General features: G+C 36.2%; 1 protein-coding gene across 1 annotated transcript in view; it reads right to left on the reverse strand.

Annotated features, from left to right (window-relative positions):
* The window catches only part of ZMYM2 (zinc finger, MYM-type 2), a 73,984-nt gene that overhangs the window by 18,044 nt on the left and 32,563 nt on the right, over positions 1 to 23,377 (reverse strand). Inside the window, exons 8-15 of the mRNA XM_009327784.1 lie at positions 21,271 to 21,387; positions 20,509 to 20,659; positions 10,167 to 10,339; positions 4,210 to 4,375; positions 3,228 to 3,262; positions 1,322 to 1,451; positions 1,040 to 1,155; positions 9 to 180 (exon numbers count right to left, since the gene is read on the reverse strand). Of these exons, the coding sequence (XP_009326059.1) occupies positions 9 to 180; positions 1,040 to 1,155; positions 1,322 to 1,451; positions 3,228 to 3,262; positions 4,210 to 4,375; positions 10,167 to 10,339; positions 20,509 to 20,659; positions 21,271 to 21,387 (1,060 nt within the window). The remainder of the gene's footprint in view (positions 1 to 8; positions 181 to 1,039; positions 1,156 to 1,321; positions 1,452 to 3,227; positions 3,263 to 4,209; positions 4,376 to 10,166; positions 10,340 to 20,508; positions 20,660 to 21,270; positions 21,388 to 23,377) is intronic.

Raw genomic sequence — 23,377 nt, forward strand, 5'->3', positions numbered from 1 at the left:
AAACTCACTGGCCACATCAGAAGCTTCAGCTTTTCCATCCTGTTCAGGTACCATCCCTGATAAATTCAGCAGCTCAGTTTCCAGAGGATTTGAGGGCACTTTTCCCCTCAGCTCTTCTACTGCTGCAAGGATTTTCTCACTGCTATCCAGAGTAGTGGGCAAGAAAACTGGAACTGGCACCTGTGCAGACAGGGAGGAAGAGATACTTAGAAAAGAAAAAATGCTGCAACAAAGCATCAACAGCAGTCAACACAGAAACAAACTCTACACCCCTCTTCTAAAACACAGAGTTAATACCAATTAGAAACATATCACTTCAGTGTGGGCTAACAAAAAAATGCTGACAGGTTAAAAAAAAATCAATAAAATTGACTGAGAACAGAAGGGAAAGCAGGAAAGGATACAGAAAAAAATTAAATATGACAAAATATAGTGGGTCAAAGTAAGAACAGAAGGGACTTTGGAGCTTCAAACCTGTCTGACTGTAACTTCACACTAACAGTTTGGACAAATCAGCATCCTGTTTTAGTGGCTTGCTTATGAAACACAGAATTTTAGGAATTCACTTTTTTTTTTTCCCACCATTTGGATGAGATTCGGTACATAAGTGATAACAAATTTAACTTCGAGTTATTTTCTTTTGCTGGCACAAAGTTCGGGGGTGGTTTTGTTTTTTTTTCTTCCTTCTGTTTATCCCACTCTGCCATCCCTCTCCAACACAATCTTTCAGTTTACCCATTACCAGACAAATCTTGCTGTTTAATGTTTATTCAGCAAACACAAAAGTATCACTCAGAATTGTTCCTAGAAAGTTCAGCAGCACAAAACTTTCACACTCAAAGCAGGCAGATAGGTCCTAAAGAACAATCAGGAAATTATGTGCCACTGTCAGATTTCTAATGCTTTTTCAATAAATAGTGCTGCAGCATCCTGCAATCCTTTAGATGGACCAGAATGAGAACTGTCAACAATACAAAGTGGAACCACACATGCAGGTGAATGGATGCCAATTTAAAAATGAAGCTGAAGTCTCACTTACAGGAACAGGAACCGTTGTAGGAACAGGAACATTTTGACTATACATATTCATAGGCACCGGAACATAGACAGGTACAGGAATAGGCACTGGGACATACTCTTTTTTCCAATCATCTTCTATTAAAAGAAAAAAGAAAAAGGCAAACACTGCCAGGTACTTAAATATATTTTACACCTGCAGTTTAGGGAAAAAAATCAGAATATTTGCAATATGTTCCAAGACAGTAACAGTTAAAAAAATCTGCAATGAAGAAATGAGTAGTTCCAGTACAGTTCAAGTTACCTGTCTGACAAGATTTTGTCTGCATATGAGGTTTACAGTATGTGGCTTTTGTCATTGTCAAAGGCTTGCAAAGAACTGCTTTGTTCTTCATTTCTCTGTTAGGTGTTGGAGAAGGTGGTGGTGCTGAGCCCTACAGACAAGCAAATAAAAGAGAACGTGCCATTACACCACACTGATTTCAACACAATGTTCTTGATTTAATGTATCAGTTGATACTTTTCACATGAGATACTGAAGAGGAAGCTCACAACAGCATAACACAACAGCACCAACTATTATTCTTTAATTGCAAACTATTCTACATTTCCAGTAATGAGCTACCACTGCCAGGAATGTATAGTTGTATTTTGCTCAGTCAGGGCTAGCACTTTGATTAACAACTTCTGGCTCATTTTCCTTTCCTTTTTTTTAATTTAAGATACTCTTAAGATATTCATTTTTATATTCTTGTTTAAATGAAAGTGCAAGTTAAGCTATTTTATAACTTAAAAATAATTTTAACTGTAAAAAGAATTCACTATAAGTAGCATAACAAACTTCTGGCTCAAGGTCTAATCTTCTTGAACTACGCTATAATCCAAAGACCACATTTTTTTAAAAATGTATTTCTAAATAAAGTATCTCCAAACAATTTTCTACTACCTAAAGTATGAACTTCGAGCTCCCCCTGCTGGCTCTACAATAATGACAACAAATACTTGGGAACATCACATAATGCTCAAACCGCACCAAACTGCAGTCAACAGGTAAAAAACCTCTTGTTCCAGACATGTTTTTTGTCCCCTAGCACCTGTTTTAGAACCTGATTTAAGAAACAGACTGTCACTTTTATTTGGTCATATGTAGTAAGACTAGTCCCACATATCCTTTTAAATATGGAAAGAAAGTCAAGTCATAAGAACAGCAGTAGACTTTATTTAACAGGCGTATACTTTGTAAAATATAAAAAAAAATATACTGTATCACGCATAGCTTTTATATGATCTTTAAAAATTTATGGACTGAATTAACATCATTAAACAAAGTACTAGATGTTCTTAACATGACAGTTTCGCTTGTCTGATGTCTCTAGTTACCCAAGCAATCTTATTTTCTGTGTTTTTCATTATTACATTTTATAATGCCATCAAAATACTTTCACTTAAATCTAAGATTTACCTTACAGAAGCCTATTTGCATTAAAAAGGTGAGTCAATTTTTTCATGGAAAAATAGGCAGTTCTGAGATCTTCCACATGACAAACAAATCAAAACAAAACTATGTTTCAAACAAAATACACTAAGCTAACTGAAAAAAATATTATTAATAATACTTTTGACAAGCTGACAAAAAAAATGAAACTCAAAATGAAGGCTGCTGCTCCACCGATGATCCCCACCCTCCCAAACAGTGATCCTGCAAAAGGTTACACTTCCCTACTCTGTCACCTGCAGCAAAGTCAATCACATCTTGAGCACCAATTATTCTACTCTTGGGAATTATAATTTAAGATCTGAAGTTTATTTTCAGCCTTTCAAAGCTGAGATACAACCTTAATATTCTAATAGACCAATGAAATTCTCTTCCCTTTCTACACTCAATAAATGCACTGAATCAGTCTAAACGTCAATAAGATACACAGTTTGTGGATTAACTTTTAGGCAATGCTTTTATGCACTATAGATGTAAAATACAAGGCTGATGATTTGGTTTTCCCAAAGACATTGAAAAAGCAAAATATGAACACTTAAAAATTTATTTTCAACTACTGATGTGAAGAAGACTAAAAAACTCCACAAATTTAGCTTAGTTTCATTCAAAGATACTAATTTTTTGGTTTTTAATAGCATCCCTTTAAGTCACCAGGATCTCACATTTTAAATACATCTAATTATGTTACATATGTGTGTTAAATATATATACTTACTGTTATTTTTGTTCGGGGGGTTTGACAGCCCTGATCTAAAAATGTAAGAAAACATTTTTAGAATTTTTTTCCCTTTTTTAGAATCAAAGCAAATTTCAGTAAGCAACTCAGACAACATCTATCATCAGGGTAACATTAAATTAACAGCACTGATTAGTACTGTATCACAGGTGAGAACTGCATGCAACACTTCTCATTCATAGGCACCTCACTACTCTGGCATTGAACCTTACACAAAGGCAAATGCTAAATCAATGCTCCATCCACATGTGAATACAGCCTCTTTCAGAAAAGTAAATACCAAAGTGTTCAAATATGAAAATGGCCATACAATGAACTTGTGTTGCTATAATTACATTAATTTAAAAGCTGATTTATTTGAACTTTGCCTGACTTGCCATTTAAACCACGTAAACATGCATTCAGCCCCATCAGCAAATTTACACAGTACCTATTGCCAAAAGGAAGAGAAAAAAAAAAAAGGCAATGTATTCCTCTTATCTAGATACTTTCATTCCATTCTCATTTAGTTTCCATGTATTTCCTTTTAATTCCATTTAATTTATTTCTTTTCTCCTTCCTAGTGCATTTATCTGCTCTCTGTGACCAAAACACATTTTGGAAAGAAGTGTTTCCACAGAGCAAGTAATGACAAACTGGAGCACAATGAAAGAGGAAAACATTTTCTGTCCCCATGATGATACAACACTAAAATTATGCTTAACCTAAAAAGATTTTTTTTAAACGTGATTACAAAACTGTTTGATTACCTGACAAAGTTTCAGCTCTCAAAAAAGCAATAAAATAAAGAGCTAAGATAAAAAATAGCAAGCAGCTCAATGATGCCTCTGATGATAAAATAAAAAAAGGGTGATCTCTAAACACAGTTTATTACAACAAAGAAATAATTCATGCAGCTTTAAATTTTTCATTTAAAGGAAGCATCTTGTTTGCCATTTAGCAGCCATAAAGCAGCACATACCATAGTGTAAGTTCTCAGGTCCTTTTTGGGTTGCCAGATTCGGTTCATTTTGTTGACAGTAGAAACGGAGCAAACAGTGCTGATCACAAAAGTGTTTCATTTCGCCACGCCACTGCACTTTCTCTTTGAGAGTTCCTTGAGACTTACAACAGTCACATCGTGCAGCCTTAATGCAAAGGAAGATTTTGACATTTTTAAACAAGCCTTGGAAAAAAATTATTTCTACATTTTTAAAGATTACGTTTTTAAGAGTACTGAAGAATCATTACTGCTACACAGTTAAGTCTCGCTCATGTAGGCTCTGTGATAGTTGCACTACCTTCTAACCTGTGTATAACAGGCACATCTGTCGCTTTATTTTCAATTGTTTGCTGGGGGTTAACACCCAGAATGAATCTGCTTTGTTTCACTAAGACTTTAAAAATTGTTCACTTCCAGTCAGCAAAAAATGAATTTTATGCATCAATTTTAATTAATTCCACTGAAGCATTCTGCAAAACAAGAGCAGAAAGTGACTGAGAATCCTTAACGACTCTCTTGAACCGAGGATAAGTAGAGTTGTTCTTTTGCCCCCAAAGTTTGGTGGTTTTTTTGTATTAAGTCACAAACAGAATCACTTCTCTAGGTATCAAATCAGAGCCCTTTAGTGTAAATAACTTTTAGTAGTTTGTCAACAATTTTAGATTCCAATTATTTAGTTCAAAGTTTCTCTATGATTTATAAACAATAGCTCTCAAACTAAAGATGCTTCCACAAAATCTAGTTAGCACATAACTTGAAACAAAACTTTTTTCTTCTGTATCCCTAGCTAACCATTTAAGTAATATATCTTTCACCAGCCTACATGATAATTTCATAAGGCATCACTAAGACAGACATTGTTTTTCTCCAAAATAGATTCCATTGAATTTAATCAGCCATGCTATAAATTATTATCTGAACAGCGGTAGCCCCAGTTTCAGATCTTCAAGTAAGCAAAGAATTCTTTCCTCTACTGCTCCCCTTGATATTGCTTGCAACCTCCACCCTAAAGCAGTTCTTAAAAAAAAAATAAAAGCTCTATGGATGCTCAGGAATCCAAAATAAGTCAACCTAATGATATAGCCAGGAGAGGAAGAGGGAAGTTACGATAATATGCAACATAAAACATTAATACGTAAAACCATACACAACATTGCAGTTATGCACAAGGCTCTGATGGCTAAAAAAAAAAAAAAGTCCAACTGTAGTTCTCGCAACTCCAAAAAAGTATGAACAGGCCAATTAGTTCAAATTTAAAAAGTAATTAAGTGTTGAGTTCCTTCTCTGTACTTGAACAGTCCAACACCATCCTCTGGTAATGTAGGAAATTCAGCTCTCAGTTGCAATTTTCAACTATTTAAGATGATACATCAAGAGACTCAATTCTAACAGTATAACCAGCTTTAAATTGGGAGCAATTGAAGCTGTGGCTTCAGGATCACCTCACACTAAGTGCCAGGTGCTCCTGGACAGGCAGGTACTTCTTTTCCCCCTCCTCTGTGCAGGTGTCAGCAGTAGTGCTTGTGCACCTGCAGGGTAGGCAAGGTCAGGCACCTTACAGCACTGCATTACCCCCATCCTCCCTCGATTTTTGTTACGTTTGCCGCTTGCTGCTGACGCTGATCCACAGTTCATTTTGCAGCAGAGATGTTCTCAGTGGGACAAAAGAGCAAGTAAGTTGTATTCTTGGAAGGGAGTCAGGAAGAAGTGTGGAGTGTTGCCAAAATAGCCTATATTTATCAGTTCAGGGAAACTGTGAATTCACACCTTCAATCCAAAGCCACCAAAAGGCTGAAATACCAGTAGGAAAAAAAAAAGTATAATTCACTCTAATTTTAAATTTCAAGCCCATCTAACACTGATTAAGAATGACAGCTGACCCATGTAGAGAAAAGCCCACCTATTCTAACCTGCTGCATACTGCTTGACTATCAAAGCACCACTTTCTGCTCAATTTTCTCTCTCCTTCAAAGAAAGAAAAAGGTGACAAATCTTGTCAAATGCAGCAACTACAGCCTTCCTGCAACTGTTTTCTCCCTCCCCTGGTTCTGCTCTTTCGTCTAGGCCTTTGAATAAGTGTATTATTGTCTCTCCTGGGCTGCCACTAAGGTATTTAGGTGCAAAAAATTTTGGTTTGCTTCCACATGGAAATTACTGTTCCTTAGCAAGCCCAAGATTCCTTTATAAGGATGCTTCACTTCTCACCCCTACATTTGCTACACCGTAATTCTACCATTTCCATAATCATGCTTGCTGTCAATACTATAGTGCATGGAAGGGTGTAAAGTTTCCAACTGCCTGCCTGCTCTTCCCACTTCTCTGACCATGAAATTAATTGATAGCGAAAGTGTGAATTCATGATTTTCTGCTTTTTCCTTCCTTCCCCTTTCCATTTGTTTTCATTTGGGATACTGGCACTATATGTTAATTGAATCTCCAGAAAACCTGCCTTCAAGTCTGCTCTATCTCTGTGTTTCCAGAAAGTCCCATCTATACTCTCTGCGCTCCAATTGCACATAACTCCTTTGCTACTCATGACTGCTTTTTGGTCCAATTCTTTTCCCAGGTCCAACCTTCAATATGTTCAAGTGGGCATGATGATTATTACAAATCACTAATGTTCGCCCCAAACTTGGTTTAAAACCAAAGTTTTCACATGTGGGGCTTTTATTTACATTTTTAATCCTCCAATAACCTGTTTCTAAATGTTCTCCCATGGTTTGGACTGGTATTAATTTGACTTAATCTTAGCTGTCTATTCCAAGTTCAATCCACAATAAATAGGAAGCAAGAGATGTTTCCAGAGAGTGAGTGATTATAAGAGAAAGGAGATGAACTGTTCTGAAACAGTACCTACTTGAAATTGAGATGCCTAACTATACAATGGCTAAATTCGGACAAGAGAAATTCCACAAGGTTGTCTTGCTGCCTTTACCATTTAGATTAATGCTGGCTCCATTGTTTCAAATTTTACTACTGTTGACAACCATTGCTATCTGAGCTCACCAGTCACAATAATTTTTCTATGCCTTAGACTGTAGTTCCCCACCTCCTACTTAAGTCTTTGCTGAAGACACCTGACCTCCACTGAATACACAGTCATCACCATACATGCTCAGCCCAATCAATACTCCACTGTAGCCTTGAATGACCTGTAAGCACACTTCAGCTGTAGTATTTTCGGCAATGTTTCACAATGTATATTTAAAGAAACAGATTTCTGTGCTGTTCTCAGAACTGCATACTCTTTTTCGAGGTACTTTCAATGCTCTAGTATAAGTAACATCAAATGATTGAAACTGTCAAACATCAGGCTACTAAAATATTTACATTGAAATTTCCCAGGCATTTTTCAGATTGACATCCAAACCATGGCATGCAATTGAAGTTTACAGGAGGAGCTCTAATAACTTAGGGAGCTAACCTCAAGACACCAAAAATTTTACCTCTCGTCTTAGAGGTGCATGGACACCATACAGTAGAAGTTTCCTCAGAACTTGGCACCAACTGGTAACTGTAGCTGTCACGCAACAGATGATTAGGACTGAACTATTCTTTTACATTTCAATCCCTCATATTAGGTTTGAAAAACACTTCTATAGAAGTCTGATGTGTTTCTAATACTTCTAGATAACAGTCTGTTGTGCTTCTACCACTACTACCTTCTGGCTTTTTGAGAAGAGAATTTTGGCATTCAGGGAAGCTCTCCCATAATACAATTATTTTTAAAAGTTAAGATGTTTTCCAGATAACACTACATGAGAAAGATATGTCCATAAAAAAAAGTAGACAAAGAAGATGGAGACAAACACTTGTTTAATGAACACAATGCTGGTGTTAAAACATTACTAGGTTATTACTACTTGTTTCTCTTCATGTATACATTCATTGAAACTCCAAAATAACACTGGACATTGCATAAATGAGACAAAGCTCATACATATGTAACTGTTCTTTTAAGAAGCTAACAGACAAAACAGCAAATGAAGTACAAATTCGGGGAGGGGTCCATATCTATTCTGTCTTCCTATATTTTGATCATTATCTATTTATGGCTAGGTAAGAACATCAGCTAACAATGCACTACCAAATCTAAGATATCTGGAGTGAATTTTATAAAAGAGGGAGAAGTTACCAGCAAGGATTTAAAGAAAAAAGACAATTTTAGCAAAACACACAATTTCCCAAAACCTATTACATGTCTTCCCCATGTAATAAATCCCAAACTTTTATAACCAGAACTGAATTAGGCAAAGGCTTTAAGAAATATTTGAAAAAAATGACAATCAACAATTCAACATCATGTAACACTAGTTCCACTAGCAAGTGTAAAATTCAAAAAGTAAAAATATCTAACACTTCAGTATCATCAAAAGTATCAAAAGTCACTAGTTACCAGCAAGTCTGTTTAGATTAAATTGCCTTTTCATGGCATCATGTCTAACTCTCCTGTACCACAGTACCAACAGCATTTCTTAACCAGACTTAATGGGCCAATTAAGTTATTATTGCCTTATCCCACAGATCAGAAGGATAACCTGAAGTCAGAGTTTTCAAGTGGTTCTCAAACCTGAATCAGAGTACAAGCTTCCATAGAAGTTTATGTACATGAAACTAGTTTGGTATGCACACCCCCAGATTATATTCTTTGCTGAATCACCAAGAGATTTCTAAAGCACACCAAAGCTTTATTAAGTTCTCTGTCAGAAGGCACTTTTTACGCAGGGATAAATTTCACCCCATACCCGAAGTTTTAAGGCATATAGATTAAATATTGTTGTACGAAGTTAACATTTTAGTAAGTTTAAGAACTTTGCAGCCAAGCTTCGTCACCCTATTTTCACATGAGACAGAAGAAACACATTCTGGTCTTCAGTAGTTTTCCTTTCAGGAATGTCTAACAGGACCCTACATACATTATTCAAAATAAAGGCTTTACAATGTTTGGCTGCAACATTTCTGGAACCAGCCATTCCAAAATATCAGATATGTCTTCAGATTCAGTTCTTTTATGGTAGGTAGATCATCTTGAATTACAGGACTTGTATCTAGCCCTCTAACATTTCAAGCTTTTTATTGCCTTCCAGGCTGTGTACAGAGTTTTGGTAAGGTGATGAATTTTGTACCGTCTTTTTTGCAATTGCATCCACAAGTGTAGTTCTTGTTTTGATATTATCAGTGTAGCTTTCCAGGATGTTCACACCAGAGATCAAATATTTTATCCATGGTACTAATCGCAGGTTAAACCCAGTCCAATTTCACCTTTATTTCTTTCAAAAAAATGAAAACAAAAAAAACTCTTAACGTGAACTCTTTGCTGGTTGTGCTTCACAATGTAGTTAAGCTTCCAGAGATTTAGAAATAGATGCCATCTGTTTGATTTAAACTTTTATTAGAAATCCATTTGGTCTTGCTTTTCCCTTTGGCATCCTTTCCACTGGGAAATACTGAACAATCAAAGCCTCTGCAGTTCAAACTGTGGGAGAAGGGAAAAGGCAAAAAAGGAGGCAAAAACAGGAACAAGAAAAACTCTGCTAACCTAGTTTATCGTCAGTCAATTCAAGGTATCATCCAGCTGCTATCAACAGTGTTTTCAACATTCTGAATACACATTTAAGAAGTTTTGACAAGAAAAATATGGTATCAATGGAGGAGAAAAAAATCGGAATTGTAAAGTAACAAATATACATAGTAGTTTCTTGTTTTTCTGTAACTCAAGACTTCCTTGCCAAATGAATTAATAAAATCAGATGGTAGAAATGCTGCTCTAAGATCTAAGAAAACTCAAATGATGAAATTAATACATTTGCTTATTGTGTAGCAAATGCTTTGCTGAAGTAAGCCATATTTGCTGCACAGTCCTTGAGATATCCTCACATGTGCATTTTTGGTTTTTTTAACTGTGGAGCTCTCGTCAAAAATTCTGAGTTACTTGCCTTGTAGTACCAGTCCTGAAATTTTTTACAGCACTCTTCACTGCAGAAATCTCTCACTACACCATCAAGTTCCTTAGTTGCTCCCTTTTTGCACAGCTGTGAGCAGTAATTACAAGTAACACATCTCAGTCCTAACCGTCTTGCAAAGTCTTGTTTATATAGCAGCTTGCAGCCTGGAAACAGATTTTAAACATTAGGAACAAAGTAATTTTTACAGAGAGATATCACAGTTAAGAGTTAAATATTGAAAATTAAATGAATACAACAACAGCTAACAATTGGGGCTTCAGACAAATTCAGGTTGCATAATAGACTATATTTCAAGACATTTTTACACGAATACCTTTCCTGCACAACTCTACGGTTTCATCTGATGTCTGCATCTTTTTCAAAACACTACGCTTGAATCTGTGCTCATCAAATCCCTGAATAAACAGTCAGAAAAAATACATAATTTTCTTTTCATATAGACCCATGCAAAAGCATTGACTTGGAATTACATTGCTCAGTTACACATCCTCAGAATGCTAGATATCCAGACAATGATGAGCAGAAATTTTAAGCTAGACAACACTATCCACTAAAACAATACCTATCTTCAAGGATCAACTTATTTCTATTACTACTTTCACTCATATTAATACAACAAACCACTTAAGACAACTCATTAATTTTTAAGACCACTAACAGGTACAAGATGACCTAAAAACTGAGGAGTTTTTTTAACAAATGTAACTATAAAGTAAGCAATGATCAGTACTGAGAATAATTATGCGATGATAGGAGTTTACATATGAAATTTGTGTAGGATTTGTATGGAATGAATTTTTTTTTTCTTTTCACATCAGGTGGGTTGGTTTTTTTTTTTGCATTTGCTATGCAGTCATAATTTCAAGGTTGCCATAATGAGAGCTTTATTCTTCAATAATCTGATCCTCCCTCAAGCAAATTAGAAAAGACATTCTAATGTATTAAATGCATTAAAAGATGAATACTGTAGCTATTACATAGGCTATTTTGAGAATATAATGTATTTAAACTACCTCAAATCTAGTGTCTATTCAGCTGATGCCTAAATCATACACCATATATCTCTGTAATTGTGCTAATTTTACAGAAAAGAACAGTATGAGAAGATGAAGTAACTGTCTATATTAAACACCGGAGGGACGAGATAACATCTACATAGACCTTTAATCTAAGGTACTGCACCTGTTTTTATGATCTCCCAAATATCACAGTACTACTAAGACCAGAACTCAAGTCTTCCAAATGCCCACTCTGTTAGGGCACATAGTCTAACACATGCAGACTTCTGTACTTCTGGTAAGTTATGAAACTCAATATGTAACACACATGCTGCACTTCCTCTGGCATACAGAATATAAAAATACTATAATGTATTCAGTAATTTCAATTAGTGACTTGTGCTGTTATCTATTGGGTAGAATTTCTTATGTGTGAAACTGAGATACTATTTTAAAATCACTAAAAGCACAAGAATACAAGTGGAAGCTGCAGCAGACAGCATCTTCCAAAAACAAAAGGTTATTGAGGAATTTTAACTTGCAATGCTACAAGCTTTGCTAACAAGTTAAATTTGCTAGCAATGTCAAAACAAGACAATTATAGAATATCATACAAACAAGACACTGTAGGTAATAACTGTGTTTTAAACTGTTTTGTTGTTTGGGTTTTTTTTAGTTATATGTCAGATTCTTTAACAACAGAATAAAGAAAATTACTAACACACAAAACAGGCAGTACAGATGTAAAGTGCCAAATCAAGCAATCATCCTTACAGTGCAACTAATTCGGATGTTAAATACACTGCTCTGAAAGAAATAATAATCCTGAAGATACCAGTGTATGCAAGCTATTTGTTAAAAGTACCATTAAAGCACTGAAAATTTCTTGCCAGTATTTTTTCCTGCTGGCTGTATCTCTCATTATTGTACGGGGCAGACTCTTTCCACTTCTTTACAATTCCAGAGATAGCTCAGCACCACAATGCATCCTCCTCTTCAGCTGTGCCTTGGAAGAGCCTTTCAATGCTGCATCAACCTTTCAAGACTATAGATTAGTAGAAGTACTCTACCACCAATCAGGTAAGCTATGTGCACCTGGCTAAATAGTCTACAAAAAGGAATGGACAAAGTTGACATTTTTCTTGGCTGCTAAACTATAGGGAGTAAAATTGAAGAAGATACTGCTGTTGTATTAAAAAAAAGTTATCAGGTAAGAAATTTTTCATTCTACAGTCAAACATCTCCCACATTTCTGTGACTCATGGAAAATAATGAGCAGTGAACATTAAGTAAGGGGAAACAAAAAGTCCAAAATTCTAGCCCTTATGATTAAATGCCTGAAAAACATGGGATTTTTTTTAATAGATCACTGACTGCAGGGCTTCTTGCTGAAGAAGGACTCTACAGAAGATAGAAAATCCATCTTTATAAAATTTCAGATGTTGACAGAAGATTGTTACAACTCTGAAGACTTCTAAAATGGAAGTACAGACTTTTCTTTCTGCAACATCGTTGAGCAAAATTCTTCAGACTTGTCCAGTACTTTTTTATGGCTTTGTATTATGTAACTTAATCCACCTAACCAGGGAACATTTGGTTGCTTCAAGACCTTGTCACTTCAAACAAAGGGAAAACAAAATGCCTTTCTTTTTATAGGATGTGTTTTAATTAGGTCCTTAGTACTCTGCATACCTAGGATATAACTTATTACAATGCTATGGTTTTGATTGGAATAGTACGACTTTCTTTGAAGTATGGAAAAAGGTATTTGCCTTTGGCAAAACAGATTCTGAGCTCGAACAACTTGGTCTTCATGGTGCACAATGTAAATCCCAAATCAACAGAGCAGTAGCATCCATGCTGGCTTTGTAGATGTGACCAAGAAGTGGGATTTGACTGACAGTACATTGTGGATGAGTAATACAAAAAGCACTGGTTGTCTGATCTTTCCAATATCAACACTAAAATCCTGAGGGTTTGGCCAGCCTAACTCCCCTGGGGACTTGGGGTTCATGAGTATAAGCGCTGCCCAAGACAAACAGCTGACAGCCCCAACATTTTTAACAAAAAGATATGAGTAAAATCCCAAGTTCCTCAGGATTTCTGCTATAACACCAGACACAAGTTACACTGTGACCAGATGGAAATCTCTAGTGCTTTAAAGTGACTCTAAGAGAAAAGAGCTCTTAATTTCAAGAAAAATGTAAGTGCAGGTCAAGCTACACAGGTAATCAATTGTGTTCTTTAGCAAAGATCTAACAGAAGACCACCCTGCAAGTCAACTGTCACAGAGACACCATTAAGGAGCATTTTCAGAAGAAGTATCTCCAACTCAAAATCTGAACCAGGCAAAAAAGTAGCAGCTGAGTATCTGCTAAATCAACGTAACGTATTCTTAATGATGCTATTAGGCTTCTGGCTTTCAAGCAAAACCCAACACACAAACCTATCCCTTCCAACAGCCCTGAACTTTGGTTCCCCACATAAACTGTAGAGAGAGGATAAGGATCTGAACACACACAATAGAGGCTTACTGACAGGACAACACACAAGCAGTTCCTCCAAACTTCAGGCATGTTCCAGGTCAAGAGAGCTTCCTTTCTCTTGGCAGACCTAAGAATTGCCAGGTCCAGCCCTGCAGAGCTACCCACAGTGGGAAACATGCTTCATTTGACTGTCTGCAAACTCAGTGCAAGCAAGCTACTAAGAACCTGATCCTATTCTACCAGCAGCACCTACCTGAATTACGGGAAGTTCAGTACATTCACACATCAAGCAGCTGTGAAAAAGGACTGCTGAACTAGAAACACTTCCTGAGTCCTCAACACCAGTCTCTTTTTACCACAGAGAATAACATCTTTTATAGAAAGTAATTGTTCTATCCTAAAAGCAATTAGTTTTTTACCTCTGAAAGGCTGTACTTACTAGACTACCTTTCTCTTCCTTCAAGCTACATACAAGACTTGCTGTTCTCTCATCTTGTAACAACTTCAACTGTTATCCTTTAACAACTTCATCTAGAGAAGAACAACAACAGGCCTGTCATATCACAGGTCTGTATTATCAAGAAGCCTGTAGCATCACAAGCTAGGTCTTGAAGATTTCTGAAGCTATGTTCCATCCACATCTTTCTGCTGCCTCCCCTGTATTTATTTGAATGCAATAGCCACCTCTTCCATACCCACATTCCTAGTATCAGCTGTCTCTGGCTTCACAATAAACATCACTATCCTTAGGAAAACAGATGCAATGCATCCGATTTTGGGTCCTGCTTAGATTACCATTAAAATAGACCCCATCCTCCCTGTGTAACAGAGAGGCTGTGTATCCCACTTCCTTCCTTGTCTTCTGCTTAAGAACCTTCATTTTATTATTCAACTTAACTTCTATAGATCCTCAGTTTATCCTAATATTTTCTGATATTAGATACTAGCGCCTTCCTTTCTCCTCCTTCCTACTCCCATCCAGTTACTCAGTTTTTGCTTGTTCTTAAATCTTTTCAAGTTGATTATTCTTTCAGGTTAGTAAGAAGCATCTTTATAAGCCGCCTTCTTCTTCTTCTGCTCATAATCTCAGCACCTTAAATTGTCATCACCCATTACTTGCAATAGCCAATGCTGTCTTCGCTTAAAGAACTGTCTCAAACCTCTTCACAGACACAACAGCGGAATTAACACCGAAGAAGGCCAATCTAGCAAGGACCACTGTAGTCGAACAATGCACAGGATTTCACTGATATTCTTTACGATGTTAGAAATTAGCTCTCCATGAACAAAAAAATCTCAAGATTCAGCACAATCTGTACTCAAATCAAAATTCATATGACATGACTTTAAGAGTATTAATGTTCTCCCTCTACAGAGGGAAGATAAACATAGAACTATGCTGAGGAAGAGATTGTATCTTTCAACTTTTTCAATTACAAGAACGCTGCCAGAAGTATCAAAATCCAGGTTAACAAGTTAAAATTTTCAAGTCATTCCAGAAGATATGCATCCAACAAGTACTAACTGGAAACTACCTCTACATGATCAGACTCTCCCACGAGTGGATTATCACAAGAACCAACTCTCCAGCTCTTTCATGTGCGTTTGTCTGGAAGGGGCAGACCTGTGCTTTCCTTCAGCATAGCCAAGAGCCTTCACTTAGTGCTTTTGCAGCAAGGGAGCCTGTTAAGTATTCCATAAGGGGCTTTTCCGATTTGAATATGTTTTTTTACCTTAATTCATTTTTATCCACAGAAAAGTATCTTTGAGCTTTTACAGTAACAAAAGTTGTTTGGAATAGCCATCTGCAGCTCAAATATTTAATATTAAATATATTCAATATTTAATACTAAATAAGATGACATGGCCTGAACAACTGCACTGGGCCAATCAGAGTTCTCTAATGAAAATTGCCATGGCTCAAATGGATGTCAGGGATGTCCCATTCTAACTTTTGTCCATAGCAGTCAGAGGAGATTGTATTCTCTCAGAATAACTCAGGCACCTCAAAATCTCTCCGAAGTTGACTTCCACTTTTCTACCAACCTGATTTGTGGGAAAGGAATACCTTCCCTCAGTAACAACATGACTCTTGCAACTGTGAAAGGGCATTTTTATGGATCACACATTTTACAGTATTTAAGACATGTTTTGCTTTTCACTTGTCCCCTTTTGCCAGGATATTCCCACTCAGCACTAAAAAAACCTTCAAAAGAAAGCCACAAGGAAGCTGATACTTCAGGTTAGAATTTATTTCAGAGGGAGACTGCCAAAGGAAGTGGTCAGAAGCAAAATCAAACTAACACGGTAGGCTAAAGCTGAAAAGGCACCATAGGAAGCACAAGCTATTTTAACATGGTAGGCCACTGTCAGAGCTGCAGAGAGGGAGATAACAGCTCTGCGAAGCACAAACCCAAGAGTTTGTAACAGAAGATTTTCATTATGCAAAACACTCAACTGTGATATGAAGTTTTACATATACTAAATATCATATTTTTTAGCTCTAACTACATTCTATACTACTTACCAATCCTTGATAGCTTTATGAGGTCCTACTGCAACATAGCATGCAGTTAGGAAGTTGTAATTATGCCATAAATTTTTTCATAAAAATGGGTGTTTACTACTGTCTTCAAAAATTTCTGTACACTACCCCAAATTCTATACCTTTTATTTTTAAAAGGTGTATCAGTGTCCCTAAAAAAATAGATAGTTGATAATGTAAACTATAAAAAAAAGCAGTGTTTAAACAGTTTCAGTAGCTCTCACGTTTAACAAAAACGAAACCAAATGTCAGGAAGGAAGAGGTTCAAGCAGGCTTGATGGCAACCCCCTTCACCTAGCTAGGGGAACACAGCAGCTCAGCATAGCAGGGCCAGTGTACCAACTTTTCCACCTACCGGAGAAGCCCAGTAACTATAACTAAGTCTTAGCAACACTTCATATCATACATCAGTTTTGAAACCAGTTTGTTAATGTTTCTTGTAACAGGAATTGGTATAAAAGTCAGGTAATATCTTAACTGATTGTGAAACATTCATATGTAAGCACCTGTACAAAATTTAACAATCTCATGTTTAGGCTATTCCCAATATCTGTAAAGTTTTCATATAAATCTAAAAATTAATCAACTAAACATTCAATAGTATACTTTACTGAACAATCCACTGTGCAGCAGTGGTAGGAAAAATGCCACGGTAAAAATCTACAATGCTTTAACTAAATATATATTTTTCCTAGACATACTCAGTTCTGAAATCACTTAGTTTCCTAAATTTCTTTTTCCAGTTGTCAGCTCTACAAAGGGGTTGTCTCTACTTAGATGAAACACCAGAATTGTCTACATTGAGTTTAATTTGCAGAATCCATAATTCCCAGAAACTTATTAGCATACTATCAAGATGATAGTACAGTTGCTAGTTTCATAGCTGTCTTTTATCTGTATTATCCATTTGAAAGGAACTCCCAAGCATCAGATAACTGAGTTACTCCACAGCTTACTGACCTTCTCCTTCCAAGAAGCAGACTACTGGATATGAATCAGTGTTATTAAAATTCACATTATAAAATTATTACAAAGCCTGTGTTATTTAAATCATAACACTTAGTTCTATTGAAAAGATGAATTAAATGCAAAATAAGTCTACAAGTAAAAAAGTTATGGTGATTCTCATCATAAAATAGTTCAATTGCTGGATTGCCAAAGACTGATTTGTTCTCCTAGACCCTCAGAAGGGATGTATGTTAAAAAAACCCCAAAACTCAGTAACTTGACGATTTCCTCAGGATTAAAAAATTTGCACAGCCTATCCTCAGTTGTCACTCATGCACTATATATACTTAAAAATCCACAAGCAACTTCAACCTTCTTGCTTTAGCATATACATCTTATTTAATTTAAATACTGGTATTTTGGAATGAGGCATTCTAGTGGCAAAACACCAGGACAGTTTAATTTCCAAAGCCTCAGCACCAGGGGAAGAGAATAAACTCTTTCAACTAGTCCGTTCAGGTTGTTCATCCTCCATGTAGCATCTGAGTTTTGGACAGGAACAGAAAAAGCATATTGTACTCCACAAAAGAATTGATAACCATCTTTAGCACAAATGCTAGGTCAGTTCTAATTACACCCCATTGCAATGGAATTTTCAGCTGGTCACTGCACATGTTTTTAAATATCTCAAGAGAAACATATAAAGAAACACTTTATAAAACTGCACAGAAATACTGATCCCAGAGACTTTAATGTGGGTGCCAGGGTTTGTGTGTAAATATATACGTATGTGAAAAAAAAAAACAAAAAACAAAAAACAAAAAACCCTGAGGTATGAAGAACATGAGCAGAGGAACGACGACGACATCTTCAGTACTCCCGCTAGGCAGGCATAAGCAGTCAAAGGGTATTTGTGGTTGACCTTATATATGCTTTCCCATCAGTTTGCTTGAAGACGAACAAATAAGCACTCTTGCAGAAATTTCAACACCTGTTTAACTTCTGTTGGTTTTATCTAGGAGCCTTTTTATAAACACACACCTGAAATTTTCCAATATTTTCCCTTGAGAGTTCAATTTCTTTCAAAAATGCCAATAACTTTTGTGACTGAGCACCTTAGGTTATTTCTTCTCAAATTGTAATACACTGTCCTCTGGTGAAGAATAATTGCATGCTCAATAAAATAATCTGTGTTGGTGAAGTTTCTTGAACACTTTGCAGTATCAAAACCAGCATGGCCTCCATATCCAACAATTTTATTTGGTACATCTACTAGTTTTTCTACTTTACAAACAGTTGGACATATTTCTGGAAAAAGGCTATGACGTCAAGGAAAAACCGGTGGTGTTTGGGGTACCTGGAAAAGGGGGAAGAGAAATCTATCACCTCTGATGATGGAACTTCTATTTGTTGACCTCCACTCAGTCCATCTAAAGACTTGGCCCTCTCCTCCCCATGTCAGATCTAAACACTAAACTCTTGGATTCCACTATTTCTGCAGCAATCAATGACAACTGTTGGTTTTCCTTTAAAATACAGGGCCTAGGTTGTTTCTACAGAGCTTCAGTCCAGGTCAGCAGTTTATTTTCACTGGGTAACACAGACAGCTTTTTCATATGCATCACAAAGTAGACCTAAGCTACAGACAGCAGATGTGTGCCATATTTATTCAAGTTACATTCTACTTAATGGTGCTTTTGACTACCTTTTCTCTATTATTCAGTGGTTCAGATCATCACAGTAAGCCGATAAACTTTGTTTTAATGGTAACATTTGGTGTATTCATCCTCATAAAGATCATCTTTGCTCTCAAGCTGGCAGTCCAACATATACACACTCAGGACCCACACTAAAATGTCCGGCAATGGATTCCCCCCATTTAGTAACTGTATTCATGGAGAGTGTTTTTATTTCTTTCCTTCCTCAATTTTTCCAATAGGAAATACAAGTCCTCACTCATTTCAAGCCTCCTCATACAGAAATATATCTACGGAAGTAGTAATGTGGCATAGCTCGCATTATGAATCTTACTGATTTCATTGTGACAGCCTCCAGGCTTTAAAATGAGGGAGTCCTAAGTATTCACAGTAATACCAGAATATACTGTAATCTCCAGGCCAAAAAAGTTTGCTCTTGTCTTTGAATATATTCTGTGGAATTGTTTTATTCACAAAAACAATTTCTAGCTAGATGTTATTGAGCACTGCAATAATACACTGTAAAACCGGGCCTTGCTTTGTCCTTTTTTCCTCTCCAGCTATCCCTTTGCAGTCCAGAACACAAGAAATTAATGATGGCAAAGAAAGCTAAGCCACCACACTTCATTCATCAGAAACAAAAGATTGCGGAGTCCAGAGCTATAAGGTAACAATATGGAGGGAAGGCTGCCTCCAGCCCCGCACTCCACCCCTCTCCAGCTTAACAGGATCCTGCTACAAGCAAATGGGCACAACTGCTGTTTAATCTGCTTGAAAGCATAAATCTTCAGCAAGGTTTATCAAATGATAGTGAAAGCATTATTATTATAACTAAAGAAAAAAAATATTCACTATATCCTCCAGAGACAGGTCATCCAAACTTGTGGTTAAACTTTAAGATCAGGATTAAATACCAGTATCGAAGGACAGCTTCACCAGAAGTGGAACAGACAGGTACTTGTTAAGACTGTATTTTGCAGTTTCTAGTAAAATGATATTTTAATGCAACTTAAAAGAATCCTATGCCCATATACCTCCTTTTTAGTTTGTTTTCTTTTTGAAAATCCAAATCATTAGTCAGGAAAATTATAACAACAGTAATCAACATACATCAACAAGCTTCATTCGAGTTATTGCTTGAATAACCATTCTAAGGCAACATAGAATTTCCACTGTCGTATTAAATTTTGAAAATACTAATCAAAGAGGAAGCTTGGTATTCCTCAGTGCAGTTAGTATTGGTATAGGCTCTGCTGCATAAATTTAAAAAAAAGAATTTATGCATAATTTTTTGTGCGTATGTATATATGCATGTGCATACATACATGTATGTGTATGTATTGATACACACGCACTTAAGAGTGTTGCCCACTCTTCCTTAACCTGAAGTAAGTGGTGAAAAACTCAACAAAAGACCATGTACGGTCTTTATGGCATCTCAGATAAATTAACAGGTACATGCACTAATAACAACAGCTACATGCATTTCATTAATAATAAAGAAACTTCTGGTTTAGCCTCAAGTACAATAGAATGAGTTGTTACCTTAAATTTTAACATTAAATATTAACATAGTAAGTCAACTGCAGTAAAACTACAATGACCAATACCTTAGAAAAAAACCAAATACATACATACCTTCACTACAAAAGGGTCTTTTGATGCCAGAGAAATTCACGGTCTCATGCAGCGTTTTCTCTTCTTGACAGTATTCACAGTATGTAACTATGCAGTGCAGTTTCTTATAATCATCAGAACATGCTCTGCTGCAGAACTGATATACTTTGTTCTAAATGCAAAGTTGCAAAGCATCACAAATAGCATTAATGGATAAAATCTTAAGGTTTGTATAGTGCAACTTTAAATAATAGTTTGCCATTAAGACACAACTTTAATATGCAAAGTAAACAGAAGTGCAAACACACAATTAAGGTATGACTTCTAATGCTAAAAATTAACAACTCTCACTCAAGCTGATAGTGAGTGCTACAAATACTTATCATTTCATATGAAAATGCTGAAGAGAAAATACGCCAGTCTTAGCATATCCTCTTCAGATACTTCTCAGTTCACAGAGAAGTGTAACAATGGTCTATCATCTCTACAGTCATACAATAGCAGAAGACGAAAGTAGATTTCAAGCTTACAACTGATCTGAGAAATTACATTTTTCCTTAAATTCCACAGATGCTTTTTTATTTGTTATTTATGAACAAAGATTTCTGCTTTTACCATACCAGAGTTAAATGATATTCTACAGAACCAAGTAGATTTTATTAACTTAATTTTTTAAGCTTCTATACCTTATAAAATAGCTATCTAGAAAAATTGTATTGGAGTTACAGATTTAAACTTTTAAACACTTCATCATTCTAAAAATAACACCAAAAACCCCCTTACCTCCCATTCCAGTACTTCTGGCTTTGAACAAAAAGAACTTTTGCAATAATTACATTTCAACTGAATATCACTGGGAGAGACAAACTGACCATTTGTTGAAGACTGCACACTGAGAGTCTGAAAAACATAAATATATACACACATCACTAAAAAAGTTACTTTTAAAACGTGTCTTTTCAATTAAGCCTATAGCGTTTGAGAATTTGGGAGTTTATAAATAAACTGAGGAGAATTTCTGGCAAAAGCACAGTAGGCTAATTCCTTTTCCCTTGTCATCTTAGGTTTTCCAGTCTCAAATCTTTACCCTTGCTTCCACCATAATTACTTTAGGTCGTATTTCTTTTACCTTACCTTTCTAATGCCTGTAATTTAACGGTAATTATAAATGCCAAAAAAATAGTCTCCCAAAACTGAACACCTGTTAATCATAAAACATGTATTTTCAGATATATACATTTCACATCTTGCCTTATTTTGGTCACAGCAGTTCAGACAAAGACCTACAAACAAATATTTTCAAATCCAAACCTCACCAAGGCAGATTATCAACACCTTACACCTAAGCATACCACTTGAAAATACAAATACTAAAGTAAAGGGCCTTCAGTGAGAAACTCTGCATCTACTCAGATTATGAGAAAACTAGCTAATAGCCCTAGCTGGCCTCAATCACCATGGCAGGAATACACAATCATTCAAACAGCCAGCCCGTAAACAATTAAGGGTTTTCAGATTGAGAAAAATACTATAGATTGCATGTGTAGGTATGAGAATTTAATTCTGTAACTGAATAATTCACTTAATGCATTTCTGGGGCAATCAGTAGATGGAGAACTCAATTTTACAGTATCTGTAGTCTTCCAGTAGGTCTTATCTGCCTACAGAACATAGTCTTTCACACATTCCCTAGGTCAAGCAACAACTATTACACATGCGATGTTCAAGACAAAAATTGAATCAGTAGTCATCACAGTCACTTGAAGAATCCAGAGGACAAATTTAAGTCCGTCTTCTCAACAAACTTTCCCATGCCATTTGCAACAAGATAAATATATTTAAAGATGACAAGTTCTCTTCAGACAGATTTTTTACTACCTCTCCACCTTTTAACAGTGAAAATGTAAAATATTTCTGTTACAGGATACTTTTCTTCAGACTCTCACGTTACTAAGGGTTCACTTACACTAAAAAAAAAGAAAAATTGTGATGAGACTTATATAAACCCTCACATAAGTGGTCCGGTACTGCTGAGTGCTAGCTAGCAGTGCAAACGGTATCATTTTATGCAGATGCACTAATTCTGTACCAGGAGTTTGCAGACATTAAGTACTCATGCACATTTCCTAATCACAGACAGGACCTGAGAACAAATGCCATATACAGCAGAAAAGATGCCACCTTTATCCCAATGGCCCATTGTCCCATAACAACTTTAACATAGTCTGATGGCCACATACAATATTGTCATATTTTTCCCACTATATCCAGTAAATGACCCTGTGGTTGAGAGAGGTTTGCTAGACTTTGGCTGCTCTAAATAAGTAGCTGAAGACTTGTACTAACATGGGAGCCCCAAAAGCATTTGAAGTTCAAGGTCCAACCTGTGCATTTCTGCATTTGCAGGTTTCTTCACAGAGCAAACACCATGCTCAACACATGCTGCCATATGGGTTATGGCACAATGAAAGTACTAGAAGTTCTGGTTGAAAACAAAAAGAAATCAAGAAGCAAGTATACCCACCACCTCCAGTTCAGGAATGAAGGAAATGTTAAAGAACTAGCAGATGTGACAACTTGTACAGAAACACTGAAGACAGAGGGAGGAATGAAGATGAAATATATTAAGTGCTCATCAAATGAAAAGCAACATATTTTTGGATGTCTGTAATTACTTTTCAATATGGGACCAAAACACCCTATTGTGAGGGCTACAAGTTAAAAGTAAAACATGGTTTTTTGTTGTTTTCTGATGTATGGCACTGTTGGCTTCTTTTATTTCTTTTCCCAGCTGTTTGCTGTGGTAGAAATTCAGGCCCTACATAGTCTAGGGGGTTGGTAATTGAACAGTAACAAAAGCTAGAGCTGTGAGAACAACGAAGTTTGAGAC

The sequence above is a fragment of the Pygoscelis adeliae genome, unplaced genomic scaffold (assembly GCF_000699105.1).
Source record: "Pygoscelis adeliae isolate BGI_AS28 unplaced genomic scaffold, ASM69910v1 Scaffold14, whole genome shotgun sequence".
Lineage (NCBI taxonomy): Eukaryota > Metazoa > Chordata > Aves > Sphenisciformes > Spheniscidae > Pygoscelis > Pygoscelis adeliae.